General features: G+C 40.5%; 1 protein-coding gene across 1 annotated transcript in view; it reads left to right on the top strand.

Annotated features, from left to right (window-relative positions):
• LOC103516594 (probable RNA-binding protein 46) overlaps positions 1-25,374 on the top strand; it is a 35,930-nt gene that overhangs the window by 9,013 nt on the left and 1,543 nt on the right. The window contains exons 3-7 of the mRNA XM_017445889.1: positions 4,655-4,752; positions 4,842-5,018; positions 5,923-6,049; positions 6,765-6,981; positions 24,693-24,807. Of these exons, the coding sequence (XP_017301378.1) occupies positions 4,655-4,752; positions 4,842-5,018; positions 5,923-6,049; positions 6,765-6,981; positions 24,693-24,807 (734 nt within the window). The remainder of the gene's footprint in view (positions 1-4,654; positions 4,753-4,841; positions 5,019-5,922; positions 6,050-6,764; positions 6,982-24,692; positions 24,808-25,374) is intronic.

Genomic DNA, 25,374 nt, shown 5'->3' on the forward strand with positions numbered 1-25,374 from the left:
GACTGGCCTTGGGATACCTACAAATCAAAAACTAAAAAGCTTTGTTCTAGCAGGTCCCTACAAACGATGCAGTTCCCCTTTGCAATTGTACAACGAGTTGTCAATAACAGATACCTACTAGATACCGTACCCCCGATGTAATATAGCTATGTCGTATACCGTATACAGAATATACAGAATTTTGCGTCCGTAGAAAAAACCCCTGATATTGAACTGGCAGGTTAACCACTAAAGTATCACGATGTACGCAACTCTTTACCGTCCATATGTACGAAATCTAAAGTCTAGAACCTTTACTTAGTTTTAACTTGAAGATGAAAAATGGTTTCCAATTTCCCGTCATCTTCTTTAGATTTCATACATACGACGGCGACGGATTAGACTTCATTGCACCCCGACGCCTTTGACTCTGGAATTCAATACTTACTATTTTGGTAGTCGACAGGTTCAATATCCGGTACCTAAGCAGGGCCACTTAAAATGCCATCTTAGGTTTTTGTACGAGTCCTTAGGTTTGAGGGTAAAAAGCCCCCGCAAAACCGTCTTAGTTGGGTAATATTCCTTGGACGCCAATCAGGAGAACCATTCCGCTCTTTTGGCACCAGTTTCCATCAGCCATGTCCATTATGAGGTAAAATTTTTGGTCCCTTTGGGCACATTTTAGAAGTCGTTCTTAGTTGGGAAAGCCCCCGGAAACCGCGAAACCGTCTTAGTTGGGTATATTATGAAATCAGGAGACGACCTTCCCGCGTCTTCTGATATCAATTTCAGTTTTCTCTCTTTTATGAGGTAAAATTTGACCTTTTTTCAAAAAAGGCGCCGTCTTAGTTGAGGGAAAGCCCCCGGAAAACCGTCTTAGTTGGGTAATTGGTGTGCACAACACAGAGAGAACCCATACTCCGCGTCTTTCTGGCACCAGTCTCCAGCGAGTGTACTAAATGAGGCTAAATTTTGGGGCACCGCCATTTGGCGACTACAGTTTTCAATCAGTCTTATTGCGGAAAGCAGCCCGCCCCGGAAAAGCCGTCCCTTACGTTATGGGCTATCATTTCGGAATCAGCTGAGACCTTTCCGCGTCTTTTGGTTAATTAAATTCAGCCAATAGTACTTTATGAGGTAAAATTTTGACCTTATTTTTCAACAAAAAAAAAACGGCCCGTCTTAGGTTGAGAAAGCCCCGGAAAACGCGTACTTAGCTGGGTAATATTTCGGACATCAGGAGATCATCTCAAGCGGTCTTTGTGAACTGCACAGAAGAAACCATAAACTCGTTCCAGCCATGTACCCATTCCGCCCTTATGAGGCAACCATTTCTCGTCTGCTGATCGGAGAGGTTTGGGACCGATTTTGGACATCGTCAGCGCTTCATTAGTTGGGGAACAGAGCCCGCGGAAAGACCGTCTTAGTTTGGGTATATTTGAGAACATCAGGAGACTTTCGCGTCCTTTTGGTATTAATTTCCAGCCATGTACTTATGAGGACAGACATTTGAGCCTTTCTTCTTCAAAACCAAAAGCCGCTCGTTAGCTCACGTTGGAAAGCCCCGGACCCGTCTTAGTTGGCTATATTTGGAAATCAGGGACCGATCTATTCCGCGTCTTTGGCCAGCCAGTTCCACCATGTACTTCCATGAGAAGGTACACGAATTCATTCATGTACGTGTCGCACCGTTCGGGACCTTTCAAAGCCGTCTTAGTTGGGGAAAGCCCCCAGTAAACCGTCTTAGTTGAGTATTTTTGGAATCAGGAGACCTTTCCGCGTCTGTTGACATCAATTCCAGCCATGTACCTTATGAGGTAAATTTGTGCCCCGTTTTGCGATTTTTACCCTCTTCCCCAGGGATAAAGCCCCCGGTTTGGCCACTAAGACTCATATTTTTGAAATGTACTCGCCAACCCCCATCAGATCCATAGGAAGAAAATTTTGTACCTTATGAGGTAGAAAAAATGTACCTCAGCTCCGGCTATAAGGAGTGTCTTGGGGATCTGTTATTCTTTACAAAATAGGGGTTTTAGGGTTGATTCCTTAGGGTTAAATGAACGAAAAATACCTCTTGAGCACAAATAGCGGCACCCATCAGATTAACTGTCGTGTGGTATGATGTTATCGGATTTTCTAGGGTGTTACAATTTTAAACCTTTGAACCTTTTTTTCTAGGGTGTTACAATTTTATCAAAAGAAAGGACGGTAATAAAATCAGGTAGGTGAAGACACTGCGCAAATATCCGTCCCCTTTTTGATTTTCGGGCACTTTGCTTTTCCTTTGTTCTTTGGAAGCGACCCGTTTGACACGTGCGTACAATAGGGCGATCTTAAGAGGGATTAAAATCGGGTTATAAAACGAGAAACAAAGAACCTAAAATGACACCCAAGTGTTCACAACTACAAGAGTGTCCCAAGCAAGTCTGGACTCGTAATCGTTTTTTTATTTATTTTATTTTATTTATTTATTTTTTTAAGAGGTTTGACAGAGGGAACTGTAACTGCTATGGTCTTATCGTCCCGAAAATCAAAGAGAGAAGGAAGACAGGATAGGAGAAAGCCAGCCGTTCCGAGAACGAATATCATCCCATCAGGACAAAATCCGCCCCGGACGGGAATCGAACCCGCGGCCTAGCGCTTACAAGGCAGACGCGCTACCAACCAAGCTAACTAGGCTGGCCTCAAAATCTTTTCTTGTACTCGAATAAATTTTCTAGTTACCTAGGTAAGTTCTAAAATCTAAATCCTGAATTCGGACCTGGAATTCCTGGAAACCTCTGGAACAAGATTACAAGACCAAACTTCTAAAACCAGCCCTGAGACCCCGAGGAATAGTGAGAACGAGACAGAGATAATATCGTTCAACAAAAGAGGATAGAAGTAAACAAACCAAAACATTTTCCATCTCTCTTGCACTCCCCCCTTCCCGCAGCCTCTACTACTCGCTACTTGTTTATCTGTCTCTCTCTCTCACTCTGCCGTTGGTTTTGATTTGATTTGAAATTTTGAATGTTTTGGTCGGGGTAAAAAATTAAAAATACCTAGTAAATAGATTATTTTTCTTCACAGTAATCACAGTATCACAGTACGGTCTTCGTCTTCACTAACTTCTCTTTTTAGCTTTTTAGCTTTTTAGTTTTACTTTTTCAAGTTTTTTTCAGGAAATCGGAACGTTAGACATTCGGAATTTTCGACTTTTTCGCAGGGAATTCAAGGTGTTTTTTTTTGTGTGTTTTGGTTCAAATGTTTTTGCAGTGTTTTTCATTACGATTTGAATTTTGATTAACGGTTTCTTTCTTTCGAGCCAAAAGTGTTTTTCGTAAATTCCGGTGTTTTTCACAAGTATCTCCGGAAAAGCAGGGAAATGTAGGCTGGAGAGTTCTAACAGCTAACAATCTACCTGAAGAGATTTGAAGGTACCTACCTACCCAGTTTGTTTAATTTCAGAAGACTTTCATTCAAAAGTAAGTGGTAGATCAGTAAGTGTTAAATGTAGACAATTACACACATTACAAACATTATAAATACACACACATATATTATAGGTAGGTAATCGTATACCAATACATAATAAGTAGATATTAAAAAGAAAATACAGTGTTGGTTATGAAAACGGCAACAACAACAAAATCCCATTCAAATTGGGAAAAGATTGAGAGATACTCTCATCTCTCAGTTATTCATTTAATGTTTTAGTAACCGCCCTGCTGCCTCTCGGATAGAAATAAAGATATACAAAATTCACCCTCATGGTGCATACTTTTTAAGCCACCCAATATGAACAGTAAATTTATTATTACATAGCAATAATATCTGTGAAGTTTGTTATTTCAGTCCAATTTATGCGAGAGGGGAAAATCCTTTCGTCTCCTTTTACCCTAACTTGTGTGGAAATCGGATATGATACGTCTTAAAGAACTCATATTACCCTAATACATATTTATGAAGCTCCCATTCCCCTATTTTTCTCCCCATATTTTTGCCCTAAATCGCCTAAATCTTCCTCTTCGCCTTTTCCCGTGGTCAGACGGGGTCGGCGTTTTTCGTCAGCCTCTCAATCAGCCCTAGCTATGCTTTGGGCTGACATTTGCAGAAAATTTACGATTGGATGGCGTGGATGCTCTTCGCACTCAACCATTGCTGTTTCTTTAGCGAGGGACGCTAGCGAAGGAGCAAGGAGCAACGAGCCTAAATGCTACCATATTACCCTGATATTTATGAAGCTATCAGACCTTTTTTTCCAATTTTTTACTCCAGATCGGCTTAATTTAAGCCAATAGATTTTTTTTTTTACATTTATTTACGGGAATTCCCATTGTACAAAAGGTAAATACAACAATAAAAAATTATAATTATAATAACGATGGTACCTACCTACTTATTATCAAAGTGGCCTGATAAAGCCAGGTCCACTATGTGCCCGACTGGCATTGAAAATATGTCCACGCCCCCATCACTGGAAAGAGTGGGAAAAGATCTACTTTTTATATTGGTAGCAAACTTCCCTCTAGTGTTGTATTGAAATGAGAGCAAAAACAAAATGGCTATCTCTATTTAAACTTTAATTAATCCTAAACTTTGACTCCATTTATCTCAAAACGCTTTTTTTTTGGACGTGGTCCGCTCTGCCTCTTAACCATTCATTTGTTTCCCCCAATCATTTATGTTTCAGGGAGCGAGGTGTACCTAAGCATTGTGCGAGACAAGTACGAGTACGATTTGGAGCCGATCCTGTCCCAGTTCGGTCAAATTTACGACATGCGGCTCATGGTCGACTTTTATCTCAAAACGCTTTTTTGGACTTGGTCTGCTCTGCCTCTTAGCCATTCATTTGTTTCCCCCAATTATTTATGTTTCAGGGAGCGAGGTGTACCTGAGCATTGTGCGAGACAAGTACGAGTACGATTTGGAGCCGATCCTGTCCCAGTTCGGTCAAATTTACGACATGCGGCTCATGGTCGACTTTAGCGGCACGAATCGCGGCTTTGCCTACGTCCGCTATGCGACGCCCGAGATAGCACGGGCCGCAGTTATAGGTAAGAACCAGTCAGCTGCAGTTAGAGGTGTGAATCAGTCAGCTCCCATGGCGTAGTGGTCACTGCGCTCGCCTTGCACACGGGAGACCCGGATTCGATTCCCGGCAAGGTCTAGAAATTTGTATCATGCAAAGGATTGATTCCGTGATTGGCTGTTGCGGGGCCCACTCAGCCTCGTGAGGAAAATGAGTAGCTATGACATATAAATGCGCATAGCGACCGGTGCCAGCATTTTAGGTAAAGAAGCCTACCTCCAGGAAACAAAAAGAAGGTTTGGATTATTGAGATATTGGGAAACTCCTACAATGCTGCAGTGAGCACCACAGTTGTGATATAACCAGAGTCCTTCAAACGTCATAATGTCATGATATCATACTAAAACGTCATATTTTAGCTTTTTTGGGGAAAACATCATAAAACACCGACATTTTCTAAAATGTCATAAAAAAACGTCATATTTTAGGCATTTTGAGCCAAAAATAAAAAGTCCTAAAAATATCTTACATTTTTTTTTGCCTGAGCAGGGACGATACTTATTGTCTGAGGAGCGCCGATAGTCACTTTGTCCACAATCTCATACTGTTCTTCAACAATCAATAAAGTATATTAACCTCTCCTTGTAACTTTCTGTACCCCTTTAATACTGACTTTTTTTTTTCATTGAAGTTCTTGGAGCTAATCTACTTTTAGTACCTATATTGGGTTATGTGTAGGTATTTTTGAAAAATAAACGTCATATTTGACGAAAATAAGAGTCATATTTCACGAAAAATAAACGTCATAAAGTCATATTTTTAGAGTCATATTTTAAGAAAAATAAACGTCATATTTGAAGGACTCTGGATATAACACAAACTACATTTATTTTCTTTCTTTTGTTATACCTACCTATTTTATTTTATAGGTCTGAATCAGTCCAATGTTCGGGGCAGTGTCATCAAGAAGGCAACCATGTCAGATGATAACTGTGTGCTGTTTGTCACTGGAATACCTGTACACCTGACCCGGGATGAGATATATGAACATTTCAGGTGATAATTTGATTTTTTTTTTCTTTTTTTTAAAAGAGGTTTGACAGAGGGATTTCTAACTACTAAGGTCCTATCGTCCCGAAATCGAAGACAGGGTAGGAGAAAGCCAGCCGTTCCGAGAACGAACATTATCCCAGGAGGATAAAATTCGCCCCGGGCGGGAATCGAACCCCTGGCCCAGCGCTTACGAGGCAGACGCGCTACCACTAGGCTGGCGATTTAAATATTGATTCTTCTTCCTCGCCCGTGTTCTGACAGTTTCGGCGTTTTTCGTCAGCCTCTCAATCAGTTCTAGGGAGATCGCTTCTTGGCTGTCATTTGGTTTTGGCTACAAAAAAATTACGAGTGGATGGCCTTTGCAAGTTTGCACTCAACCTTTGCTATATCTTTGCGTGATCTGAACCCAAAATTTATCGTTCGACCTGGACTCGAACCACAAACCTCCACATCTTACGTCGATCGTGCACCGTTATGAGAATAGAGAGGCTATTTATTTAGGTGTTTAATTCACGGGAAAATCAAGAACTACCTACTTACCAAATTTATATTGGTATGGTATAATATATTGGTATTTGTATTTATATTTATATTGGTATTGGTATTTTTCAGTAGGAACAAGTATACAATAGATTTAAATACCATGTATTTTTTCATGTACTTTCCTTGAACTTTTTATGTACTTAACTTGAGATCGCTTTGTTTTTTTTTATTTCAGTCGAAGGACCGAGCGCCTATTTTCGGTCTCCGTTTGTCACTCGGCCAATTTCAAGTCCCCCAACCGAGGCTTCTGTTTCCTGGAGTACATCAACCATAGTTATGCCGCCCAGGCTAGGCGGGAGCTATTGCATGATCTCTATGTACAGGAGTGGAGGGTCACCCTAACAGTCAACTGGTCCATCCCTGACAAAATGAAGAACGACCCGTCTTATGTTGTAAGTAATGATGATAACTACTTCTTGTTCTGGTATAACTGGTTATAATGGAACAACTTGTTCTAAGCTGACAGTCTAAATAAAGCATTACTTATACTAATAATAATAGTCTCTTTAGTGGAAGGCAACCACTAGGCGAGGTTACACCGTAGGCGTTCTCTACCACCTAACCCTTAGAGCTCCATAATTATGTGGTCAAATTCTCAAATAAATGAGAAAATTCCATACCTCGGCTGGGATTGAACCCACGCCCTCCTGTTTACCAGGCGAGCGTCTTGACCACTACGCCACCGAGGCAGGTAAGCTATGCCGCCCAGGCTCGGCGGGAGCTATTGCATGATCTCTATGTACAGGAGTGGAGGGTCACCCTGACAGTCAACTGGTCCATCCCTGACAAAATGAAGAACGACCCGTCTTATGTTGTAAGTAATGATGATGATAATAATAGTCTCTTTAGTGGAAGGCGAGGTTGCACCGTAGGCGTTCTCTACCACCTAACCCTTAGAGCTCCATGATTATGTGGTCAAATTCTCAAATAAATGAGAAAATTCCATACCTCCTGTTTACCAGGCGAGCGTCTTGACCACTACGCCACCGGGGCAGGTAAGTAATGACTTGCCTTGGTATATCTATAGTGGTCAACATTCAAAACGCTCGTCTGGTAAACAGGAGGGCGTGGGTTCAATCCTCTTATTTAGTTTATTTTTATTAGCTATGTATTTTTCAAGATCTGGATGGAGGTCAGAAAGCCAGCCTTCCGAGAACGTTATGTGTTTAAAGTCCGTTCTCACTTCTTCCGGGGGGGGGGGGGATCTTTTCTTGTACTCGAATAAATTTTCTAGTTACCTAGGTAAGTTCTAAAATCTAAATCCTGAATTCGGACCTGGAATTCCTGGAAACCTCTGGAACAAGATTACAAGACCAAACTTCTAAAACCAGCCCTGAGACCCCGAGGAATAGTGAGAACGAGACAGAGATAATATCGTTCAACAAAAGAGGATAGAAGTAAACAAACCAAAACATTTTCCATCTCTCTTGCACTCCCCCCTTCCCGCAGCCTCTACTACTCGCTACTTGTTTATCTGTCTCTCTCTCTCACTCTGCCGTTGGTTTTGATTTGATTTGAAATTTTGAATGTTTTGGTCGGGGTAAAAAATTAAAAATACCTAGTAAATAGATTATTTTTCTTCACAGTAATCACAGTATCACAGTACGGTCTTCGTCTTCACTAACTTCTCTTTTTAGCTTTTTAGCTTTTTAGTTTTACTTTTTCAAGTTTTTTTCAGGAAATCGGAACGTTAGACATTCGGAATTTTCGACTTTTTCGCAGGGAATTCAAGGTGTTTTTTTTTGTGTGTTTTGGTTCAAATGTTTTTGCAGTGTTTTTCATTACGATTTGAATTTTGATTAACGGTTTCTTTCTTTCGAGCCAAAAGTGTTTTTCGTAAATTCCGGTGTTTTTCACAAGTATCTCCGGAAAAGCAGGGAAATGTAGGCTGGAGAGTTCTAACAGCTAACAATCTACCTGAAGAGATTTGAAGGTACCTACCTACCCAGTTTGTTTAATTTCAGAAGACTTTCATTCAAAAGTAAGTGGTAGATCAGTAAGTGTTAAATGTAGTACTTACCTATGTAAGTTGTATTTTTGTAATTGGAGGGTTCAGTTCAAGTTCAAGAAGACCCAACAAAGTTGGGTAATTATGCAGAAGTCACGTCCATGGTAAAGAAAAGCTCCTTTTTGTATTTAACCTAACCCTATAATAACACTGATCACTGCTCTAACTGTGAAAACTCCTTCTTGCGTTTTTTTTTTTTTTTTTTTTTACTAGCGTCTACACGTTACATAGGTAATGTTTAACCTAACCCTATAATAACACTGGTCACTGCTCGTTCCTTTGGTAGCAATATTCCACGGACATGACTTCTGCACAAGATTAGTTCAATATGTAAAATAGAACAATGTACATGTACCTCCCTACTTTTATTTTCAGACCAGTCATCCAGCATCAGCATGTCTCTGGTTCCAATGCCGTCCTATCTGATGAACCCCAGTTCGATGCCGGCCGCTGGCGACTATTCTTCCCCCTCTCTCGACCCCTCCCATTCTCGATCCGGTGTGACCTTGAAAAGTATCTACGAGTGTCCTTGGTTCCTTAAGATCACCGGACGAGAGCACATGTACTCGGTCAATATCCGGGCCCTGGAGAAGCGCACTGGATATAAGATGTCACAGAAGTGTGGCCAGAGGATCTATTCGGACCCTCCTAACTGGACTGGACCACAGCCCCCTCGTGGTAAGGACCTACTCATTCAGCACTCACACAACCGCACTCTCACACAATCGCACTCTCACACGACCGCTCTCTCACACAACCTCACTCTCATACAACCGCTTACATCATTCACTCACTCAACTCACGCATACCACACTCTTATTTTTTTTTTTTTTTTTTTTTTTTTTTTCATCTGATAGTCCTAGATCTCAGACCGTTTGATAGAACTAGGTGTCCCAAACCGTTTTAGAGACGTAGGTCGGAAGCTTTTTCCGCCACGCGTTCCGACGGTATGTGTGGCCGGCATTAGTAATTTTAGCATGGTCTGGCCGCCCAATCTCAGTGTAGGTACCCCTTGATTCTAACCCTATCCTATCTGTACCCCTACCATTCCCAAATCAAAGTTTCTGTAAATTTTAACTCTGATCGATTCTCTTTTTACAGCAATGTCAGCAGTAGCTTCTTCCCAGTTCCAAAAAGATTATTGAAATTGATTGCAAAGGAGGCACTTAGTAAGGTTAGGATATCCACAAAAGTTGTGAAAAACCTCTGCTTTACCATAAAGAAATTGAGATTTTTTTCTCCAAATTTTTAGGACAATATCTATTTTTTCTTTTTTTTAGGTCTTGCAATGCACGATTTCTATCTTCGATTGTGGAAGAAAACGACGACCCTCTTCCAAGCCACATTTCGCCGTCCTCTAGTAGTTACACAGGCTCTAGCAGTGGACTAAGTGGTAATCTACAACTTGGCCGTAACTATGCGACCAGTAGTTATACGGGTTCTAGCAGTGGGCTCAGCAGCAACCTTCAACTAGGCCCTAACCATGCACGCAGCTATACGGGAGGTGAGATTTTTGTTTGATTTATTACTTTTTACTTTCCTTATCCTATAGGAAGGAAAGTAATGTAATCGGGTCAAATTTTCGATGGTCAGTTTTTAGTGCCAAAACCACCGGTAAGTTGTTTTTGCCACCGGTAAGTTGTTGTTGGTGTTGCTGTGATGTTGTTTTTATTTTTGAGCTTTTTCCCTGTGTAGCCCTAGGAACTTTGGTCCGGAACAACGGTCTTTTTTTTAAGAGATTTGACAGAGGGAACCCCAAGACACGCTAGACCAAAATCTAGCAACATTAAATTGCAAAATTTATTATTTTGCTACAGCAGCAGCAGAGGGAACTGTAACTGCTAGGGTCTTATCGTCCCGAAATCGAAGAGAGAAGGAAGACAGGATAGGAGGAAAGCCAGCCGTTCCGAGAACGAATATTATCTCATCAGGATAAATTTCGCCCCGGGCGGGAGTCGAACCCGCGGCCTAGCGCTTACAAGGCAGACGCGCCACCATCCAAGCTAACTAGGCTGGCATGGAACAACGGTCAAACCGTACCTTCTGGAAACAGGACCCTAGGATATTTTTGATCTACATAATTTATCGAATCTCTGTGCCCAGTTCGAGCGACTTTGGCTGAAATGTGAAGGCCTGAGCATTGCGAACTGTTTTTGAGCTTTTTCAAAGATTTGGCGTTAAATAGCGGCCGAACCGTACATTTCTCGGGGTCCGAACCGTGGGCACTTTTGATCATCATTTCTGACGATTTTTTGTCTGGTTTCAGTTCAACTATTCGTCGTGGTCCAATCAGTCGATGTCTCCCAACCTGATGAGTGCTACGCCACACTCCCCCGCCTTTGTCTACCCCTCTCCTCATTCTCCCAATGTGATATACAGATCCACGCGCCACCAGCCAAGCTAACTAGGCTGGCATGGAACAACGGTCAAACCGTACCTTCTGGAAACAGGACCCAAGGATATTTTTGGTCTACATAATTTGTCGAATCTCTGTGCCATGTTCGAGCGACTTTGGCCGAAATGTGAAGGCCTGAGCCTTGCGAACTCTTTTTGAGCTTTTTCAAAGATTTGGCGTTAAATGGGGGCCGAACCGTACATATCTCGAGGTCCGAACCGTGGGCACTTTTGATCATCGTTTCTGCCGATTTTTGTCTGGTTTCAGTTCAACTATTCGTCGTGGTCCAATCAGCCGATGTCTCCCAACCTGATGAGTGCTACGCCACACTCCCCCGCCTTTGTCTACCCCTCTCCTCATTCTCCCAATGTGATATACAGATCCGGTGTTCTGCCCTCGTTGCCATCGTAAGTATTGGAAACGATCACCATTGATTTTCAGCTAAATTCCTTTAAAATTGAAATCTCTATTGAGAACTAATTACTTAATTGAGGAGCTGGGTGCAAAAAGGGCAATAAATGAAAATCATCAAACTGAGATATTTAATTTTAATTAAAGTTTTCAATTTTTCATCAAAATCCTTGAAAAGTATGTTAACAAAAAACGCTGTAACTCATCGAAAAAAAACGGTAAGAGCTAGAGACTTGAAATTTGGTATGGACTTATGGAGTTTACAAATGTGACAAGGATGCAACTCAACGTTTGGTTGAGATAGGTGCTGCGGTTGGCGGTGTTTTGACCGCTTTTTGGCGGTTTTTGACGGTTTTCAGCTATATTGACTAAACAGTTAGAGCGCTAATTTTTGTGACTTGACTTGAACTCGAACCACCAACCTCCAGATTCAGAGTCCACCGTGCTAAGCACTGCACCACTGAGGTTGGTTTATAGTACATTTTGTGGCGTCCACCGACAGTGCAAAGTCCTTTTTCTCTGCATTACAGGGTCCGACGATGGACTGGATGCGTCTCAAGCTAGTTATTACACCCCCAGTATGAGTAGTGGCACCCAGTACCAATCTATTGAAGGGGGATCAGGACCGGGCAGCAACTTTGCCATCTCTAACTGCAATATTCACCTGAACAACATTCAATTGAGAGACACGGCCGACGCTTTGACCCCCTCCAACCCTCGCTATAGGGGAGGTAAAGTACTATTTTTTTCGTCTCTCAAATCAGAACAAAAACAACAATATTTATACTCTTATACAAAACAAAACAAACGGTCAAACACTAACCTACTAACCAAACAAACCAGCTAAAAAACAAAAAAAGAAAAAAAATGAACCCAAGTCGGGATTCGAACCCAGGTTAGCAAAAGTATTTTCCTCTGTACATCTTTGATTTTTTGTAATCGTAAACGACAGAGTCAAACACCAAGGTTATATTTTTTTGAGTGTACAAGTGAGGAGAAATAGAGCTATATGAAGTGAGAATTGCGTTTATTTTTGTACTCGTTGAATAAGTAGTGTCGTGGGGCGAAGGATTTGTTATTTTGTTTCATTAAACCGCGTTCTCACGTGTGCCTAGCCTTGTGATCTTGATTGGTAGCGTGTCTGCCTTGTAAGCGCCAGGTCGCGGATTCGATTCCCGCCCGGGGCTGATTTAATCCTAAACAGATAAGGCGTGTTCCCGGGTTCGATGCTTGCTATCGACAAAAATTTGTGCTCGTTGCCAAAAATTTCAACGGGTTACTCTCTGATGTTCTTTTGGTGACTCAGCACCTAAATGAGAAGTATTGTTTTCCTTCTCGCCCATCCGATGAGACATACTACGACACAGACTGATACAGCAGCCTGTAGGTCAAGTAAGTGGCCGAAAAATGGTTGGATTTTTTTTTTTTTTTTTTTTTAAGTTAAAAAATTTTCCTAGCCAGGATTGTTAGGTACACTGAGTTGAGTGTGGGACCAAATTTTCGACCTCGAAATCCCAGGGGATAACTTGTGGGGGTCAAAAAACCCGAAAAAAGTGCATACTTTTGGCACTTTTTTCAGTTTTCCGCCTATAACTCTTAAACCACGCCCTTAGTGTAAAAAGTAAAAACATACGCTTCAAGTTGAGAAAATTTCCTACAAAATCAAGGAGGTAAAGTAGGTACTAGAAAAAAGTACTTTTTTTTCGGCTCTCAAACCAGAAAAAAAAAAAAACAAACAAAAACAAAAAAACAAAACAAAACAAAGAAACAAACAGACAACCAATCCACCAACCGAACAATCAAGCTAAAAAAAAAACAACCCAAGTCAGGATTCGAACCCAGGTTAGGTTAGCAAAAGTATTCTCCTCTGTTCGTCTTTGATTTTTTGATCGCTAACGACAGATTCGAACACCAAGGTCGACGATGTGTATGCGAGTGAGGAGAAATAGAGCTATATGAAGTGAGAATTGCGTTAATTTTTGTACTCGTTGAATAAGTAGTGTCGTGGGGCGAAGGATTTGTTATTTTGTTACAACCACGTTCTCAAGTGTGCCTAGCCAACCTAGTTAGCTTGGTTGGTAGCTTGTCTGCCTTGTAAGCGCTAGGTCGCGGATTCGATTCACGCCCGGGGCTGATTTAATCCTAAACAGATAAGGCGTGTTCCCGGGTTCGATGCCCACCATCAACAAAAATTTGTGCTTGTTGTCAAAAATTTCAACGGGTTACTCTCTGGTGTTCTCGTGTTGGACCAGCACCTAAATGGGAACTATTGTGTCCCTTCTCGCCCATCCGATGAGAGACATACTACGACACAGACTGATACAGCAGCCTGTAGGTCTCAAGTAGGTGGCCGAAAAATGGTCGGATTTTTTTTTTTTTTTTTTTTTTTTTTTTTTCCAAAGTTAAAAGTGTTCCCGGGTTCGATGCCCACTATCGACAAAAATTTGTACTCGTTGCCAAAAATTTCAACGGGTTACTCTCTGATGTTCTTTTGTTGACTCAGCACCTAAATGGGAAGTATTGTGTCTCTTCTCGCCCATCCGATGAGAGACATACTACGACACAGACTGATACAGCAGCCTGTAGGTCAAGTAGGTGGCCGAAAAGTGGTTGGATTTTTTTTTTTTTTTTTCAATTTTTTTAGCCAGGATTTTTAGGTATACTGAGGTGAGTGTGGGACCAAATTTTCGACCTCGAAATCCCAGGGGATAACTTATGGGGGGCAAAAAACCTCGAAAAAAGTGCATACTTTTGGCACGTTTTTCAGTTTCCCGCCTACAACTCTTAAACCACGCCCTTAATGTAAAAAGTAAAAACATACGCTTAAGGTTGAGAAAATTTCCTACAAAATCAAGTGGTCACAAAGGATTTTACGTAAGGAAAAGCTTTTCTAATTAACCATTGAACTTGACCCTCGAGTGTGGGACCAAATTTTTGACCTCGAAATCCCAGGGGATAACCTGTGGGGGGCAAAAACCGGCATACTTTTGGCACTTTTTTCAGTTTTCCGCCTATAACTCCTCAACCACGCCCTTATTGTACAAAGTAAAAACATACGCTTAAAGTTGAGAAAATTTCCTACAAAATCAAGTGGTCACAAAGTATTTTACGTAAGGAAAAGCTTTTCTAATTAACCATTGAACTTGACCCTCTCCAACCCTCGCTATAGAGGAGGTAAAGTAGGTACTAGAAAAAAGTACTTTTTTCGGCTCTGAAACCAGAAAACAAAGAAACAAAACAAAGAAACAAACAGACAACCAATCCACCAACCAAACAATCCAGCTAAAAAAAAAGAACCCAAGTCGGGATTCGAACCCAGGTTAGGTTAGCAAAAGTATTCTCCTCTGTGCATCTTTGATTTTGGAGATCGCAAACGACAGATTCGAACACCAAGGTCGACGATGTGTATGCGAACGAGAAGAAATAGAGCTATATGAAGTGAGAATTGCGTTTATTTTTGTACTCGTTGAATAAGTAGTGTCGTGGAGCGAAGGATTTGTTATTTTGTTACAACCACGTTCTCAAGTGTGCCTAGGCAACCTAGTTAGCTTGGTTGGTAGCTTGTCTGCCTTGTAAGCGCTAGGTCGCGAATTCGATTCCCGCCCGGGGCTGATTTAATCCTAAACAGATAAGGCGTGTTCCCGGGTTCGATGCCCACTATCGACCAAAAATTGTACTCGTTTTTCGATTGCAAATATTTCAACGGATTACTTTCTGGTGTTCTCGTGTTGGACCAGCACCTAAATGGGAAGTATTGTGTCCCTTCTCGCCCATCCGATGAGAGACATACTACGACACAGACCACACGAGTCTAAATTCAGGCTCAATTTTTTCGCTCTTATTTCAGCCACCCCCTTGCCCAATCTGATGTCTGCCAGATCATTTGTTGCCATTCCCAATGTCAACTATAACAGTTCATTGAGTCCGCGTAGTCCTCTTACTCCTTTGGCTTTCCCACCGGTAAGTTGTTGTTGGTGTTGCTGTGCTGTTGTTGTTGTTGTTGTTGTTGTTGTTGCCACCGGTAAGTTGTTGGTGGTGTTGCTATGCTGTTGTTGTTGTTGTTGTTGTTGTTGTTGTTGTTGTTGTTGTTGTTGCTATGCTGTTGTTGTTGTTGTTGTTGTTGTTGTTGTTGTTGTTGTTGTTGTTGTTGTTGTTGTTGGTGTTGCCACCGGTAAGTTGTTGTTGCCACCAGTAAGTTGTTGTTGGTGTTGCTGTGCGTTGTTACTTTTGAGCTACACAGGGAAATGTGTAGCCCTAGGAACTTTGGTCCGGAACAACGGTCTTTTTTTTTTTTAAAAAAAAAAGAGGTTTGACAGAGGGAACTGTAACTGCTAGGGTCTTATCGTCCCGAAATCGAAGAGAGAAGGAAGACAGGATAGGAGGAAAGCCAGTCGTTCCGAGAACGAACATTATCCCATCAGGATAAATTCCGCCCCGGGCGGGAATCGAACCCGCGGCCTAGCGCTTACATTTTGAGTGTATACAAGTGAGGATTAATAGAGCTATATGAGGTGAGAATTGCGTTTATTTTTGTACTCGTTGAATAAGTAGTGTCGTGAAGCGAAGGATTTGTTATTTTGTTTCATTAAACCGCGTTCTCATGTGTCCCTAGCCAGCCTTGTGATCTTGATTGGTAGCGCGTCTGCCTTGTAAGCGCTAGGTCGCGAATTCGATTCCCGCCCGGTGCTGATTTAATCCTAAACAGATAAGGTTCGTTCCCGGGTTCGATGCCCACCATCAACAAAAATTTGTGCTCGTTGCCAAAAACTTCAACGGGTTACTCTCTTGTGTTCTCGTGTTGGACCAGCACCTAAATGGGAAGTATTGTGTCCCTTCTCGCCCATCCAATGAGAGACATACTACGACCATCAACAATAATTTGTGCTCGTTGCCAAAAATTTCAACGGGTTACTCTCTGGTGTTCTCGTGTTGGACCAGCACCTAAATGGGAAGTATTGTGTCCCTTCTCGCCCATCCAATGAGAGACATACTACGACACAGACTGTTACAGCAGCCTGTAGGTCAAGTAGGTGGCCGAAAAATGGTCGGATTTTTTTCTTTTTTTTTTCATAGTTAAACAATTTTCCTAGCCAGGATTGTTAGGTATACTGAGGTGAGTGTGGGACCAAATTTTCGACCTCGAAATCCCAGGGGATAACTTGTGGGGGGCAAAAAACTTCGAAAAAAGTGCATACCTTTTGGCACTTTTTTTTTCAGTTTTCCGCCTATAACTCTTAAACCACGCCCTTAATGTAAAAAGTATTGTCAGGTACCATAAGATGATTGTAAAAACAAATTTGAGACCTCCAAATCTGAGGGAAGAACTCTTGGTGGCCAAAAAACCGCCGAAATACGGTCGAAAATTGGTTTTTTGGTGGTTTATGAGTAGTGGCACCCAGTATCAAGCCATCTCTAACTGCAACATTCATCTGAACAATATTCAATTGAGAGAGACGACAGACGCGTTGATCCCTTCAACCCTCGCTATAGAGGAGGTAAAGTAGTAGAAAAATGTACTTTTACTTTTTTCCGTCTCTCAAACCAGAAACAAAAAACAAAACAAAGAAACAAACAAACAGACAACCAATCCACCAACCAAACAATCCAGCTCAAAAAAAAGAACCCAAGTCGGGATTCGAACCCAGGTTAGGTTAGCAAAAGTATTTTCCTCTGTGCATTTCTGATTTTTGTGATCGTTAACGACAGAGTCAAACACCAAGTCCAAATTGTGTGTACAAGAGAGGAGAAATAGAGGCTATATGAAGTGAGAATTGCGTTTATTTTTGTACTCGTTGAATAAGTAGTGTCGTAGGGCGAAGGATTTGTTATTTTGTTATAACCACGTTCTCAACTCAAGTGTGCCATGGTAGAGTTCACTGAGTGTGCCTAGCCAACCTAGTTAGCTTGGTTGGTAGCGTGTCTGCCTTGTAAGCGCTAGGTCGCGAATTCGATTCCCGCCCGGGGCTGATTTAATCCTAAACAGATAAGGTTCGTTCCCAGGTTCGATGCCCACCATCAACAAAAATTTGTGCTCGTTGCCAAAAACTTCAATGGGTTACTCTCTGGTGTTCTTGTGTTGGACCAGCACCTAAATGGGAAGTATTGTGTCCCTTCTTGCCCATCCGATGAGAGACATACTACGACACAGACTACACGAGTCTAAATTCAGGCTCAAATTTTTTGATCTTATTTCAGCCACCCCCTTGCCCAATCTGATGTCTGCCAGATCATTTGTTACCATTCCCAATGTCAACTATAACAGTTCATTGAGTGTGAATTTGGTTGGATTACACGGAGCTAGTAGGCTTTTCAGCAAATAGCCTCGTGTCACTATTAGCTTTCAGTAACATTCTGGTCCTATTGGACAAAATGCATTTCTTTGCAGCTAAAAATCCAATTGATTATGGCCAACTAACTGGACTGGAATGTTATTGGACGCCATATGTGATTACACCAGGCTAGTAGCTGGACTGCCTACAGGCCTTGTGTAGGTAATCCAGCCATTGGCCCCCTAACGCTTGGCTGGTAATCAGAAGGCATGGGTTCAATGCCGGCCTACGTACGGTATTTTAGCCTCAACATTGTTTGAGAAATCGATCACATTAGTAGTAGCCTACTGCTGGGGTTAAACATATTTTATAAAACCTCTGCATTATTCGGCAGACCGAAGAGAACTATTGTCGGTCGAAAAAAAAGGAAAAGAGAGTTAGGATCCGATAATTCGGAATTATTATTTCTGCTGAATTGATAGGAATTGTGCAATCAGCAGAATGCACGGTAAAATACACATAGAGATCAATTATTCATGCTATTTATGTATGTTATATCTAATGTTATTGTATAAAACAATACAGATGTTTGTTGAGCATACAGGATTCAATCCGGATGAAATCAACCTCGACTGAGGACATGGCAATCCCCTCTGGTCCACCAGTCAAACAGTAATAGGACTCTATGCACGGAGAGAAAAACTAAGCCTAACCGAGTGACTGGGTGACGGCACTCTATTGAACTCTATCAAGAAGCTCGACACTTTACATTTACTATAGATTTCCAATAACCTAAATAATGGGAAGTAGAAGTAACTCAATAATAGAGTTCTTCCACCCTAAGTTTCATAAACTTGTGGCACCCTATCATTTTTCTTCTCTTTTTATCTCAGTGTGGTTCTCCTATCGCGATTCTATCGCTCTTCTAGACCGAGTTATGAAACTTATGATACCGTTTTCTTTGATTATTATTTAAGGATTAGGTCTAATGTATCAGGAACAAATTCTGCTGACTCGTGTTTTTCAGCGTAAAAAGGACTAACAAGTTTACTATCATTAGAGGGCATTTTTCAGGCCCTATAAAATTTTCCAACAATAGGAAAAAGTTTTTCCCTACGCTCCCTCTCTCTTTTAGCATTTTCTCTCTTTCTCTCTCTCTCGCGTCTAATTCAAGCGTGAAATGGATTTTAAACGCTGACACAGATATCGTTGCTGACTGGGTCCATGCCTGGCATAATGCTGCTCCAATATAATGCTGCCTCAATAGATGTGATATAGAAATTTATAGCTACTTATCAATGGGATTTGTAATTTAACAATATCTCGGGAACGGTGTAAGCTAGAGACAGACAGACTGACAGACGACACCGAAGCGAATACAATAGCCCGTTCACTATACCTTTTTTTCTTACTATCGTAATAATAAAGGAAGGACGGGCTAAAAATACCGGTAAATCTTGAACTCTGACGTCACGGCATACGCTCCCGTACACGATGACGTCACATCAAATGTCCCTCGCAGGCAACGCATTAATGTGTTTGTACGCATTTCTTTCTGCTCCTCCGCAAGCGTGCTTGCATACTGGCGCTACCTAGCGGACGAAAAAGACAACTGCCTGAAGGTCTGACGTCACACATATTTGAACTTTTTCATTAGAATGGAAAATGAGAATTGAATTTTCGACCTTTTACAGTTATTTTTTCGGAGTTTTACCTCAGATTTGGATGTTTCACAACTTTTTACGTAGGAATCGACCATTTATTAATAATTTTTACCCATTTGCAACTGCTCCATTGTCTTTGTAATTTTAAAGTCCTTTACCTTACTTTGCAATTATACCGGGACGTTACAGAGGTTTATAACATCACTGCATTAATGCAAGGTCAAGGAAAAATAATTTAAAAGCGAATTGCGTAACCCTTTCTTTACTATATCTATCACTTTCCTAATGTCGGAGACATCGAAAAAAAGTTAACACTGCAGTTCAAACGCTGGTATATAGAGCGCACCACGGTCTATTCAAAAAACTGTTTTACGCAAAAAGGGCAAAAAATTCAAAAGCGAATTGCGTAACCCTTTCTTTACTATATCTGTCACTGTCACTTTCCTAATGTCGGAGAAGAGGCAGACTTTGGAAATCGATCTCAGGACTCTCTGCATTGTGAGCGTGAAGAGACACATGACTAACTCTTCGTTCGTCTTTTTTGTTTCTTTCAGAACGCCAACCACCCCAGTGTTCGGTTCTACCCCTGGCAATTATTTCCGATTCTGAATACTTACTTCAGAAAATGCTTCATTGCTTTCGTTACGTTAAGGTAACCCGAAAAGTTTACCTTGAATTTTGACGTTTTAGCTCAGGACTCTGCATCGTAAGTGTGAAGAGATACATGACTAACTCTTCGTTCGTTTTTTATTTCTTTCAGAACGCCAACCACCCCAGTGTTCGGTTCTAACCCTGGCAATTATTTCCAATTCTGAATACTTACTTCAGAAAATGCTTCATTGCTTTCGTTACGTTAAGGTAACCCGAAAAGTTTACCTTGAATTTTGACGTTTTAGGTTTTAAGCAACATTTGTGTTCATTTTACTGTAGTAACCTTAGAGTTCAATCTTTTTTTTATATATTATTATTAACATTTATTAAAGTGTGCTAACATAAACATAAAATGTTATATACACTGATAGGAAAAGGTTTACATTTTGTGGTTAAATTTCTATGTTTCGGATTTAAGCAATATTTTTTGTTCATTTCATCTATAGTAACTTCGGAATTTTACTTTGAATTTATAGTTTTATTTTAGCGTTAATGTTCATTTTATAGTCGAATATTTTACCTTGAATTCCTAGTTTTAGATTTTAAGAAAAAAATTATGTTTACAGTTTGTGAAGAGGTTTATTTTTTGTTTCCGTTGTTTTTTGAGTGTTTAAATTTTTTATTTTTATTTTTATAGTGTTTTAATTTATGTTTACGTTTTGACGTCTGGTTGCTCCCCTTTTAGAGTGCAATTATCATTGCAGCCTTTGCAGATTTATTGTGACAACCTTGTCATGACTCTTAACATTTTAATTGCACTCGGATTTTTCTTTTTCTTTTCTATTCTTTTATTTTCAACCTTAAAACGTTTTCTCTATCTGGTATCAAACGATTAGCCCTAAGTATTTTTCTCACATCACGAAGAGAACTTATCAAAGTAATTGAACTGTAGAAAGTTTAGTATCTATAAATTGGATTTTCGGTTTATCAAATTTTATAGTTAATCGCGATTTCTATTTCTATGATATCCCAGGGACACAGATTAATTGATTTAGCACACAAATCAAAGTATTGAATGAAAAAATAAAGATTTGTAACCTATTTTCTCAAATTTTCGTAATATTCATTGTTGCTGATTTAATGTATCTCTGGGTTCACAGGTAAAATTCTCATCGTCAAGATGATATTTTTCTTATTATTATTCTCCTTCCTCTTCTTCTTCTCCTTCCTCTTCTTCTTCTCCTTCCTCCTTTTTCTTTTTCTTCTTCTTTCTTCTTCCTTCCTCTTCTTCTCCTTCTTCTCCTTCTACATTTTCTTTGGACACGTGTTTGAAGGAAAACGAAGTCTGATGTAAGATTTCCTGATATTGTACATAGCCAGTCAGGGATCGAAAATTAAAAGGCAGTATGGTAGTGGAGATACCGATTTTCCACCAATCTGATAGCTCTTGGGTAATGTGAATTGGTGTGACGTTCACACCTGTTTTCGTGGGTAATGTGAATTGGTGTGACGTTCACACCTCTTTTCGTGGGTAATGTGAATTGGTGTGACGTTCACACCTGTTTTTGTTGGTAATGTGAATTGGTGTGACGTTCACACCTGTTTTCGTGGGTAATGTGAATTGGTGTGACGTTCACACCTGTTTTCGTGGCTAATGTGAATTATTGGTGTGACGTTCACACCTGTTTTCGTGGGTAATGTGAATTGATGTAACGTTCACACCTGTTTTCGTGGGTAATGTGAATTGATGTAACGTTCACACCTGTTTTCGTGGGTAATGTGAATTGGTGTAACGTTCACACCTGTTTTCTCTAGGTACTAATCTCTTTTGTACAAAACAATACAGTAATCTCTCTAGATACCATTGTCCTTTCTCTCCTTCTCCCTCCCTCCCTCCCTCTCTCTCTTTAGTAGAAACATACGCTTAAAGTTGAGAAAATTTCCTACAAAATGAAGTGGTCACAAAGGATTTTACGTAAAGAAAAGCTTTTCTAATTAACCATTGAACTTGACCCTCTCCAACCTTCGCTATAGAGGAGGTTAAGTAGGTAGGTACTAGAAAAAAGTACTTTTTTCGGCTCTGAGACCAGAAAAAAAAACAATCAGACAACTAATCCACCAAACAAACAATACAGCTAAAAAAAAGAACCCAAGTCAGGATTCGAACCCAGGTTAGGTTAGCAAAAGTATTCACCTCTGTACATCTTTGATTTTTGAGATCGTAAACGACAGATTCGAACACCAAGGTCTATGTGTATACGTGTGAGGAGAAATAGAGCTATAAGAAGTGAGAATTGCGTTTATTTTTGTACTCGTTGAATAAGTAGTGTCGTGGAGCGAAGGATTTGTTATTTTGTTACAACCACGTTCTCGGGATTTCATGAAAATACTTGAGCGCATTCAAAAAAAAAGAAAACAAAGAACAAAGATAGAGAGAGAGAGAAAGAAAGTGGGGAGAGAGAGAGAAAGAAAGTGGGGGGGATATTACGAATGGGAGGATAAGAAGAGAGGGAGAGAGAGGAAGAAAAAGAAAGTGGGGGGATAAGAAGAGATGGAAGAGAGAAAAACTAAGAGAAAGAAAAAAGAAAGAACCACATGAATATACAATAGTAGGAGAGAGAGAGAGATAAAGGAAGGGGGAGAAAGGGAAAAGGAGAAGATTTCCACTTGAAAGGAAGGAGAGAGAAAAAGAGGAAGATATGAAAGAGGTACGGGAGAGAGAGAGAGAGAAGAGAGGGAGGGGAAGGGAGATAAAGAGAGAGAGAGAGAGATATTTCCTTCAACTTAGATTGCGTCAGATTTTTTTACTACTCGTTAAAAGACCTGAGAGAGAGAGAGAGGGAGGAAGGAGAGAGAAAGTGAGGGAAGGAGAGAATGTCCATTTTAAGGCCTTATCTTGGACAGAAAAAATATGGAGTCTACATATAGAGGACTTTTATGTATAATTCTTATAGGTTTGTAGGCGACTACCCAATGTGTGACGGGTACAAGCTATCCGCTTAATCCTATTAACTTCACCCAACCTGAGTATAATGGGGAAAAGCCAGGGAATTGTCCAGATATGGTCATCCATCCAGATACCAACTACCCGCAATGTTGTCAAACTTGAGTGATCCATTGGGAACTGGTCCATTCGACATGCTATCCCAGGTGTAGAAATTCTTTATACTAATTTTAATTATGGACTTTATTGCAGTAAAAAATTCAAAATCATTCTCTTCAATATTTACAGGGTTGTCTTACACCACCAATAGCCTCGCACTGTCTGTATCTAGGCTTAATTTTATCTATGGACTTTATTGCAGTAAAAAATTCAAAATCATTCTCTTCAATATTTACAGGGTTGTCTTACACCACCAATGAACCCGAAGGCGTTATCACCATACAGGGTGCATCAGACGAGGGCGATGAGTTCAACGATATTCTACCTGTTTATGAGACACCCATGTACAATAGATTGCGGCGTAGTGGTATTGCCTCTGAATGTTGCAAGAAAGCTTGCACATTGTTCACCCTGTTGTCTTATTGTCCTGGAGGTAGGAAACAATGAAATGAAGTATAATATCCATCGGAAAATGAAAACATATGAGTTTGTGGATAAAAAATACATCTCTAAACCAGCTCTAAACCTGTGGATTGTGATGCTCAAAGCAGTTATTTTGTCCTCAAATATGTGGTTTAGAGGAGTTGGTAGCTAGAGGCAATAGCATGGGATTTCAGATCAACAGACCTCTAGTTCGAAGTCTAGTAGTGGAAATAATTTTACTGAAGAATGAAAAGAAGAAGAAAATTTTAGCTAATGAAATATAATATCCATCGGAAAATGAAAATATGAGTTTGTGGATAAAAAATCTGGTGTGAACATCACACGACTTTCCTTATCCTATTGAATGATGCTTATTTGAGTGTTCTTTTACCCTAAGATACCTATACCCTTGTTTAATTCAGAAGACTTTCAAAAGGTAAGTGTTACCTAAGTGTAGTAGTAGTAGTAAGTTATATTTGGAGTTGGAGGGGTCACTTCAAGTCTTCAAGAAGACAAAAATAATACTTTCTGTTTTTTGGTTAAATTGATTACCTACCCCAATCACTGGAAATTTGTAAAGCTGGCTTTGGGCTCTAACCAATGATGATGATGGTTTCATACACTTTACTTACCTTCTATTAATTTGGAGTCTTTGACCCTAGGTCTTGATTGTCAGCCAATGAACTTCAAACCAAAGTTCAAGTACTTAGTACTCATGTAAGTGGGTGTGCAAGTTTTTAGGCCCATGTTATCATGAGAACATGGTCTGCAAAGTGTAAAGGGATAATCACAGCCACTTGCATGCAAGTTTGGCAAGCCTAGGTATACCTAACTACAGATAAAATAAATATTCTATTCTATTCTATTGCCTTGGTGGTATATCTAGTGGTCAACACGCTCGTGTGGTAAACAGGAGGGCGGAGGAATCATGTCGTGCCTAAGTGGAAACACTTTCATTTAAATTACATTGCCTACAAGGACATTTTGTGTCGATCGGAAAGAAATCGTGTCGTGTGTAGTGCGTAGTGGAAACATTAATTTAAATTACATTGCCTACAGGACATTCGGAGGAAAAAAATCGGATGAAACTCACGACAATTGGGAACGGGCCTTTAGGATAAAGTTAACGGGCGGGAATAGAACCCGCGACCAAGCGCTTAAAAGGCGCTACCTTCAAAACTAACTAGGGTGATAACTGACTGCTGACTATTCCTGATTTGATTGATTTATTGTTTTCAGCCGGTGAAGAACATATTCGTGAGCAACCTTCCCGATGACATCACGTTTCAGCGCCTGATGGGCTTTCTATCGCAGCAAATAGAAACCTCCTACATTACTCACTGCATCAGTCAGGGTATACCTAACTACAGATAAAGAAATATTCTATTCTATTGCCTTGGTGGTGTATCTAGTGGTCAACACGCTCGTGTGGTAAACAGGAGGGCGGGGGAATCATGTCGTGCTTAAGTGGAAACACTTTCATTTAAATTGCATTGCCTACAAGGACATTTTGTGTCGATCGGAAAGAAATCGTGTCGTGTGTAGTGCGTAGTGGAAACACTAATTTAAATTACATTGCCTACAGGACAATCGGAGGAAAAAAATCGGATAAAACTCACGACAAGTGGTTACGGGCCTTTAGGATAAAGTTAACGGGCGGAAATAGAACCCGCGACCGAGCGCTTAAAAGGCGCTACCTTCAAAACTAACTAGGGTGATTACTGACTGCTGACTATTCCTGATTTGATTGATTTGTTGTTTTCAGCCGGTGAAGAATATATTTGTGAGCAACCTTCCCGATGACATCACGTTTCAGCGCCTGATGGGCTTTCTATCGCAGCAAATAGAAACCTCCTACATTACTCTTCTTCTTCTTCTTCCTCTTCTTCTTCTTCTTCTTTTTCTTCTTCTTCTTTTTCTT

The sequence above is a fragment of the Diaphorina citri genome, unplaced genomic scaffold (assembly GCF_000475195.1).
Source record: "Diaphorina citri unplaced genomic scaffold, Diaci psyllid genome assembly version 1.1 scaffold3, whole genome shotgun sequence".
NCBI classification, from domain to species: Eukaryota; Metazoa; Arthropoda; class Insecta; order Hemiptera; family Psyllidae; genus Diaphorina; species Diaphorina citri.